Genomic DNA, 9,483 nt, shown 5'->3' with positions numbered 1-9,483 from the left:
AGGAACCTGTACAATTCTTGCTGCAAATCCTTGTGTTCCATGGTAGCAATCCGAAGAGTTTTGTTGATTGATTGCATGAAGCGCTCCACTTCACCATTGGCTTGAGGCCAGTAAGGAGTTATTTTCCTGTGGTTAAAACCAAGATAAGTTGCAAAAGACTGAAAATCTGCACTATTGAAAGGTGGCCCATTGTCAGTCTTCACTGTTTCAGGTATGCCATATGCAGAGAAGATTTTGTCCAGTTTTGGTATGACAGCTCTTGCAGAGGTGGTGGAAATGGGTTCAATGACTGGAAACCTAGAAAAATCATCTATGACAACCAGTAAATAGGAATGATCCGGCAAAGTGCAGAAATCAACACTCACAGCAGTCCATGGATTGTCTGGTAGAGGTGTCATTTGTACTGGTGCTCGGCTATGGTCCACCGTAGTTGCTTGGCAAGGTATACATGTGGCAATAAGTGCTTCCACTTGTTTATCTAGTCCAGGAAACCATATTTTCTCCCTAAGTAATTGCTTTGTTTTAACTATACCTTGATGGGCCTCATGGGCCAGATCGATCACTCTACTCTGAAGTTTCTGAGGAATGACCAGGCGGTTGTCACGTAGTAGTATGTTTGAGTCAGATACAGAAAGAGAGTGTCTTGCATTAAAGAAGGCCTGTAAATATGCTGTTTGGCCCTGCGGTTGAAGACGAGTGTCAGCTAGAAAAGAGTTCCAGTTCTTAGACCGACATGAGTGCTAAAAGTTGTGATATATCTGGAGTCTGGATGCAATTCAAGCTGATGATAACCAGATTTTAGATCAATTTTTGAGAATACTTTTGCACCATTTAGATCTGTGAGAATATCATCAATGGTAGGCGTAATGTGCCTTTCTCTTTGAATGGCTCGATTGGCATGTCGCATATCCACACATAACCTGATTTTACCAGGCTGCTTAGGTTTAGGCGCAACAACAATTGGTGAGACCCAGGGAGTTGGGCCCTCCACACGTTCAATAACATCATCTGTCTCCAGGTCTTGTAGCTCTTTCTCCACTAGCTTGCGGACATGGAATGGGATGCGCCTGTGAGGTTGAACTGACGGCTGGACTGACTGGTCAATGTGTAATTTCACTTGAAAGTCTTTCAGCTTTCCTATGCCTTGAAAGAGTTGAGGATATTTCTGCATAACATTTTGGACAGAAGAGTGTGTTACGCTGTTTGCCAGTTTCACTAGGCCCAGAGATACCGCACTATTGCAGCTAAGAAGAGTGTCTGCAGAACACTCCACTACATAGAAAGTGTCCGTGATGGATTTCCCATCAGCCGTTAGTAATGCCTGAAATTTGCCACATAGGGGTAATGCAGTAGCTGAACCATAAGGATATATCTTCAGGTTAGTACATTGCAAAGCAGGTTTGTTCTTTAGCTGGCTATAAGTGGCATGACTAATAACATTGACAGACGCCCCTGTGTCTACCAGTGTCTCCACCGGATTGCCATGTATTAAGATGACTTGTTTGGGATTAGACATTGTATGCACATTGTGAGACCCCTCAGTCACTGAGAATAAGTAGGTGCTGCTGGGCTCATCCGCAGGGGACACTGACTGCACTGCCTGAACTTTCTGTGGCAAGGCTTGTTTAGCAGAGAGAGAAGATTGTGATTTTGATCTGCAGACTTTTGCAAAGTGATTTTGTTTCCCACAGTTATGACAAGTTCCTCCCTTTGCTGGGCATGGTTTCTGATGAGGATAAGGACCTCCACAGTTGTAGCAGGCTGCAGCCTGTGTGTGAGGCACATGTGGCTTCTGAGTGAGCTTTGCTACAGAAGATGGCTGCTCTGGTATACAGTCTGTGTTCTCTATAAGTTTAGCTTGATTCTCTGCTGCATCATGAATACGTGCAATGTCCAGTAGCTTTGTTAAAGTCATGGTGGGATCTCTGAGTGCTTGTCTCCTTAACTTAGAGGACACACCACCTTGTATGATTTGCATCAGAATTTCCTTGTCTATATCTGCAAATTCACAGTAAGCTGCAAGTTGTCTTAAGCGGACATGATATTCATCAATGGTTTCTGTTGCTGACTGTTTTGACTGTCTAAACTTGAAAATTTCAAAAGCTGCATTTATGTATGGAGAGAAATGCTTAGTTAATGCTGCTTTGCTTAGCTCATAGTCACTGTCCTCCCCTGTATTGGGCAGAGTTGTGAAGATATCATAGACTTGCTCCCCTGCATAGTGTAATAACATGGCTTTCTTTCTTGCATTGTCAGTAATGTTCATTGCTTGCAGGAATATCTCAAAGCGTTTCAGCCATTTATTCCAGCATGCTGCTAAGTTTGCTTGGGGCTGGTGCACATCAAATACAGCAAAGGAGGGTAAGCAGGCCATGGCTGGTGCTAGGATTGCAGTCTTGTACACAGTTTTCTGTAGCAGTGAAATACCTTTAGCTGATTATTCTTAATCCTTGTCGCCAATTGTAGTGTTGTAGTGAGGATGGAGGTCTTCTGGAATAAGTCCACTATGAGATGGTTACTCTTGTAGATCAGAACACTTTATTCCATGCTCCATCATGGCTCCCTGTCTAACCACTCCTCCCCCTCAGCTCAGCTCCTCCTCCATTACTACCTCACTGTTGCTAGGCAGACAAAGCAGAATAAGTAAGCAGAACAGAACATACAGAACATACTTATAACAACAGAGGATATAATTCCTATAAGGGGAACATTAATGTGGGGAATAGTCTAGGTGAGGCACCGTTATAAACAAGAAGGACATGGACTTGAATTATATTATTCCTTCTGCTGCATCCCCACAGAGCCTGTTGTTAAGTTGAATCCCACCAATGTGTATTACAATATGTATATGCATGTGTATGTGTGAATTTTATATATGTGTGTATTGTACATTTGGAAGAGTAATAGAGGAAGGAAGGCCCAGATACACATCATCTTGCACAGGTCTCATTTGCTGTCAGTGACTGCCCCTGCATAAGTATATAATATTTGCTAGACATGATATTTAATATTAAGCTCCATAACATGTTAGCAATGTGCTTTTGTTACACTCATAAATGTGCTGGCACAAAGCGTCTCTGCACGCACATCCAGCAAGCAGTAACAGTCATGATTTAACAAGCCCTGTGATCCTTGCCAGGAAAATGAACGTGCAGTTCCTAATCAGCTCGGCTGCAGCTTCCTGCCAGATAACTTGTTCTTTACAGTATCAAGAGTAAAAAGTGGACATAATTATAGGGCGTTGCACAAACAGAGCCAGCCCATCACCTTGCCATTGGCTTTCGAAGCAAAACAAAAGCACGTAAGGAGTGAAGAGAAAATACCAGTAGGAAGTTCGCTCTCTGCACTTATTTTGCTGCTTGTACTGTAGGAGAGGACTGAGAACAAGAATACGTAAATTCATTCTCAAAGTAACTACATCAGCCTGACTTACTAAGATCATCCGTGTCTATTCAGTCATCACTGCCATGGCTATGTCTAATAAAGTGGACAGTTACTATAGAGAGGTGCCCTTTCGTCGCCATCACACTGCACCAGGCTCTCTAGCCGAGCACCAGTGTAGACAAGAACAGCACGAGCTCCACACCCATCATTCAAGCACATCAACAGGTGAGAAGATATAAATTGTCTTCAGCGCTTTATGCTCTCTTTATATTTCATAGAGTTAAGTGAATATTTGTAAATCTGCAGAGGACTTATCTAGACTAAGTGAAAATTCCATTAGTTATCTCATGAATTTGCCATCCAGACAGGCTGATTTATTCTTGGAATATAAAACAAAGGCTGACTTAAAGTAGTAAATATAATATTAAGTGTTCTGATGTTTATCATTGAAATGTAGCAAAGATTTCTGTACCTAGTCTAGGTTCTTATCTTCTTTAGCACAAGATTGTCTTCACATAACCTCAGGAGGAAAAAATTTATAACTTTTATACACTTATTCCTACTTTAAATATTTACAGCTGCTTTTACTACTACATATTAAATTATTGCATTATTCAGAATAAACTTCAGAATAAAAGGACTGTTATAGTAAAATTAAAAGGATTTAAAGAGGACCTTTCATCAGATTGGGCACAGGCAGTTCTATATACTGCTGGAAAGCCGACAGTGCGCTGAATTCAACACACTATCGGCTTTCCCGATTTGCGCCCCGGGTAAAGCGCTATCGGTCCCGGTACCGTAGCGCTTTACAGTTAGAAGGGCGTTTCTGACAGTCTGTCAGGTACGTCCTTCTCCACAGCAGCGCCTATCGCACTGTACAGTGTGAGCTGGTAGGAACGCCTCCTCCCTCTGCTTACACAGCTCGTTCATAGATGAGTATTATCAGGAGGGGAGGGGGCGTTCCTCCCCGCTCACATTGTACAGCGCGAGACGGACGTTCCGGACTGACTGTGAGAAAAGCCCTTCTGACTATAAAGCGCTACGGTACCGGGGGACCGATAGCGCTTTACTCCGGGGCACAGATCGGGAAAGGCGACAGTGTGCTGAATTCAGCGCACTGTCGGCTTTCCAGCAGTATATGGAACTGCCTGTGCCCAATCTGATGAAAGGTCCTCTTTAAGATGGGTTTTCCAGGACTTATTTAATGATGAACTTAGGATACGGTTACAATAACTGATCATAGTGGTCCTACACCCAAGATCCCCACTAATCACCTGAAGACTGTATAGGGGCTGTGCTTGAATGAGACTGATCTAGAAACCGGCCATGTGACAAATGAAAGTGTCAGTGGAGCTGAAGCATGGCTCACCTGAGCGCTGCCGCCTCTTAAAGCATCTGTTGCCAGACTCTCACTGATCAGACATATTGTTAGGAATTACACTCTTCTATGGATTCATCTTTGTATTGATTTGTGTGCTTTAGTATCTTTCAGTATCTTACATGTGTATTGCTACCTTTTAAATCCTTTTAAATGTGATTGGAATGTGATTAATAAAGGTGATATATTTTTCTTATATAAATTATATGTTTATTACATTGGTAGGTGCAATTTTCCATAAACGCATACCCTTCTTGTCCAGTAAAAAGCAAAAAGCATTTAAAGGGGCTCTATCAGCAAAATCATGCTGATAGAGCCCCACATATGCGTGAATAGCCTTTAAAAAGGCTATTCAGGCACCGTAAATGTTATATTAAACTACCCCCCCATTTTAAAATAAAACCCTAAAAAAGAATATTATCTACTTACGCATCGTGCACTGTAGGCGGGCATTCAGGGTGTGTCTTTATCTTCCTCCACGCCTCTTCTTTCTCCGATGTCCTCTGGTCCCATCCTCTTCCGGCGCTCGCGAGCGGACACTGATATAAAAAAATGGCCTGGGCGCATGCACAGTAGCATGCGGCTGCTACTACGGCTATTGCGCATGCGCCCAGGCCATTTTTTTATATCAGTGTCCGCTCGCAAGCGCCGGAGGAGGACGGGACCGGAGGGCATCGCAGGAAGAAGAGGGGGGATGAAGAAGACGGTGCACCCTGAATGCCCGCCCAGCGTGCACGATCCGTAAGTAGATAATATTGTTTTTTAGGATTTTATTCTAAAACTGGGGGGGTAGTTTAATATAACTTTTACGGTGCCTGTATAGTCTTTTTAAAGGCTATTCACGCATATGTGGGGCTGTTAAATGTGGGGGCTGTTAAATGTATGTATTATATATATATATTCACAGCTTTCCTTATGTGTTTACCCTTGGTTTCACCCCAGTGTTAGACACCCCCTCATTTAGTACAGCTCTGGTCAATCATAGGGTGGGATTTGGAGACTCAAGTCTCTGCAGGACTATTAGTCTGGTTAGTTTGCAGTGACTGTTGGCACTGTCACCATCCAGCTCTAACATGTTCCTAACAGATTTGCTAGAGACAGCCTTGAGACAGGGATCATCAGCCTGTCTGCTGCACACTTTGAAGGCCAGGAGGAGTGAAAGAGTCCCATGTGCCAGGAACTGTTTTCTGGGACCCACCTCATAATGTATCTAGGCCCAAGGGACTTACTAGCTGCCAGCCTTCAGACCGATTTATTGGCTGAGGCTAGATTGCTGTAGAGTTGTTGAGTGGAAAATAATGCACCTACCTATTATTAGGTATGGGCATCGCTCATCCCCAAGTCTGAGCGAATCTAACAATCAGGAGACTACTACCCCCATTGGGAAGTTGCATTGGTCAGGGCCGGCTCCAGGTTTTTATGGGCCCTTGGGCGACAGAGCCTCAGTGGGCCCCCTTGTAAAGGAGGTGGGGGAGTCGAGACACTGTGCGTCACAGATGAAGCGAGGGACGTCATGCAGGAGTGTGGCGTCACCAACGCCATACCTCCCAATTTTTAAAGAGAAGAAAGAGGAGCAAAATGTGCGGCGCGCTCTGCGCGCTGCGGCAAATTTGGCTCCACCCACTTTGGTTGATTCCACCCATTCTCATTCATTTATCATGTGCTCCCACACAGTACAATCCTCCTACAGTCACCCGTAAATTATATGCCCCCCCTCCATCTCTCCCCCAGTTTCATATACACCCTTCCTCTGCCCCCCAGTTTCATGTCCCCCCCTCCATCTGTGTCCCCAGTTTCATCACGTTCTCCCCCTTCATCTGCCCACAGTTTCATGTCCCCCGTCTCTGCCCCAGTGTCATGCTGTTCTCTCCCCACCCCCTTCATCTGCCCCAGTGTCATGCGTTCCCCCCTCCCCTTCATTTGCCCCCCAGTTTCATTGGGCCCCCTCCATCTTTGTTCCCAGTTTCATGCCGTTCTCTCCCCACCACCTTCATGTTCTCCAGTGTCATGCCGTTCCCCCCCTCCCCTTCATTTGCCCCCCAGTTTCATGGGCCCCCTTCATTATGTTCCACCTTTATATTTAATACAAAACAAACACTTACACTCACCTTCTATCACTCACCTTCCATCGATCCCCCGACGATCCTCTCTCCAGTCACATACGCGATTAAAGCAGGAGCTGTGAGTTCAGCTCCTTCTTAGCTGCGGCCCGGCTTGCGTGTGTAGGCGTGATGACGTCATCGCGCCTACACACGCAAGCCAGGCCGGAGCTTTAAAGTAGGAGCTGAACTCACAGCTCCTGCATCGCGTATGTATTCCAGCTCATCGGCGGACGGACCCCGATGAGCTGAAATCGTGACAGGCAAGTGCCGGGGGGCCCCCAGAGGCTCTGTGGGCCCCGGCACTTGCCCGACTATGCCGTGCGCTGACGCCGGCCCTGGCATTGGTTCACAGTTTACAGTTGCCACAGTAAAGTTTTTATTTTTCACTCCCTGCTGAGTCATTCCTGGGATTACCATCAGGCCCCTTCCGAACACCATCACACTGGCTCAGGAGAAGATAGGAGTCCTTTCCAACCAGAAGTACCCCAGAGCAAATGCTACCATTAGCATTGGGTAGCACATAGGCCTTCCAGCTCAGTGCCCAGCCTAGGTATGCTGGAAGAAATTGGTTGAGGGCAGTCGACCTATCTGGTGACTTAGTTATTGCCACTATTATTGCCATTATTGCCATTATTGCTATTAATGCTATTATTGCCAGTTCCCTCCATCTGGATTGCTGCACAAAACTGACCTGCATAGGCAGCAGGGAAGAGCAGCTACAAGAGACACAGAATTTGGGATATCAGTCTTACTCCCAACCACTGTAATTATTCTGGATTAAGGAGGAAGAGTATCCTGAAGGCCCCGTACAATCCTCAGTGGGCACATGGGTGGCTGAGGGGGGACTATGGGGGCATTTACTCTGTGGGGGTATTATACTTTATATGGCATTAAGAGCCATTATACTGTGTGGGAGTCACTGAGGAGGCATTATACTGTATGGGAGAAGAATTGCTACTGTACAAATGAAAACTTACCGGAAAACCTAGTCCATGCCACTGCTTGTCTAACAGTGTGATAGACAGATACAGTGATTCCATTCCCTTATCTCCGTCTATGAAATGCAAGCCTTCTTCTCCAGTTCCACATAAAACGAACACCTTATCATTCTGCTTGGGCTTTTTATAATACCTATGAGTAGTGGCGTAAATAATATTGTAGCAGCCAAGGCCTGCGACCTTAGGGGGCTCCTGCTGCTTTTATTTTTTAATAGGCTAATATCTGCTGGAGTAATCCCAGTAGTTAAATGGCCCTATATATTTACCAATCCCCGATTCTCCTCACGGCCACCTCCACTGCAGGGTGCCCCGTGTATCCCAGCCATGTAATATGGGATGCATGGGGCCCTCTGGAAGGCAGAAGGTGAAATACCCATGAGCAGGAGCGTAGATAGGCCCACGGCAAGAGTATAATAATTAGAGGCCCAGAGGAGGTGAAAAACATAAAAAAACAAGTTACCTCTCCTGGGCTCCGGCATAACTGTTTGCTGTCTTTTACTCTCTACACCAACCACTGCCCCCCTTATGCCCTGGCCATAGAAAGAAGTCTCTATCTATGTATATATAGAAAAAAAATTTAGATAGCTTTTAGGAAAGATTTTTTTTTTTTTTTACTGTAGTACACACATAAGACGTCTTCTTTTGTATGTCCTGTGGTGCTGAGCGCTGGTCAGTAATATACATTTCTCACTGGCACCTGCTCAACTTTTAGTCTCAGGTTTTGTTTTTTTTCTTTTGTAATAATTTAAGTTTTAGTTAGATTTAGTTAGCATTTCTATAAATATAGATATAAATCTCATCTATGTACAGTAAGATTCTAGATAGGTACTTACCTAACGTCTCATCTGACTCTATTGTGATGGTTGTAGTTATGTGGTTTTAAATAAAGCTGTGGACATTTAATACCAAAAAATAGTGTCTTACGTATTTATCTGGATCATGCGTTATGCAGTTTGGGTCACTTTGCTAGCAAGTTGGGGTCTATCATATAACCATAATCATAATCTAATAATCCAATAACAAGGCATAGCACTGGTAGAAAAATCAAATTGCCATGACAGGCTGTTTATATGGTATATTGTCCTTTCAGTGTAGTCCAGGTCCAGATTCCAGGAGCAGAAATACTGTACAGTATATTATAGAACTGATATAAATACAAATGAATAATATTTATTGTATAACATAAACCTAATAAACTATTTCAATTTGCTAAGTTACCTAGAAATATCTTCTCATTTATGTAAACTACATTTTTCTTCGGTAGTGATAAAATCTACTTCACCAGTTGTAGATGATACTTTTATGTATGTATGGAATGCCGACGATGAAAGATAAAGACTAAAATCTGTAATCGCTTCCTACATACTGTAACAGATAACATGGAGAATTAAACCAGCAGACTTGGATGAGTTTCAGAATGTCACCACACCCTTTAAGATAGAAATACAGAAATACATGTCATATTAGCTGTGAGAATAAAAGAACTTTAATATGTGTTGTTACACGAGTTGCCTATAACTCATTTGTATGACACTGACACTGGAACTAGTTTTTTTTGTAAAAATTATTGTTGGTGTTGTAAAAGTAGAGCTCTTACTGTAATGATTCTTCACAATGGCTC

The 9,483-nt window shown here is 43.8% G+C and overlaps 1 protein-coding gene across 2 annotated transcripts in view; it reads left to right on the top strand.

Annotated features, from left to right (window-relative positions):
• The first annotated feature begins 3,338 nt into the window (after positions 1-3,338).
• OTULINL (OTU deubiquitinase with linear linkage specificity like) overlaps positions 3,339-9,483 on the top strand; it is a 46,982-nt gene continuing 40,837 nt past the window's right edge. For both annotated transcript variants that reach the window (XM_075272202.1, XM_075272201.1), the window contains exon 1: positions 3,339-3,609. In XM_075272202.1, coding sequence (XP_075128303.1) covers positions 3,468-3,609 — 142 coding nt within the window. In that variant the 5' untranslated portion in view covers positions 3,339-3,467. The remainder of the gene's footprint in view (positions 3,610-9,483) is intronic.

Source organism: Leptodactylus fuscus, chromosome 4 (assembly GCF_031893055.1).
Source record: "Leptodactylus fuscus isolate aLepFus1 chromosome 4, aLepFus1.hap2, whole genome shotgun sequence".
Taxonomy (NCBI): Eukaryota; Metazoa; Chordata; class Amphibia; order Anura; family Leptodactylidae; genus Leptodactylus; species Leptodactylus fuscus.
This window is presented reverse-complemented; position numbering and strand designations above follow the sequence as displayed.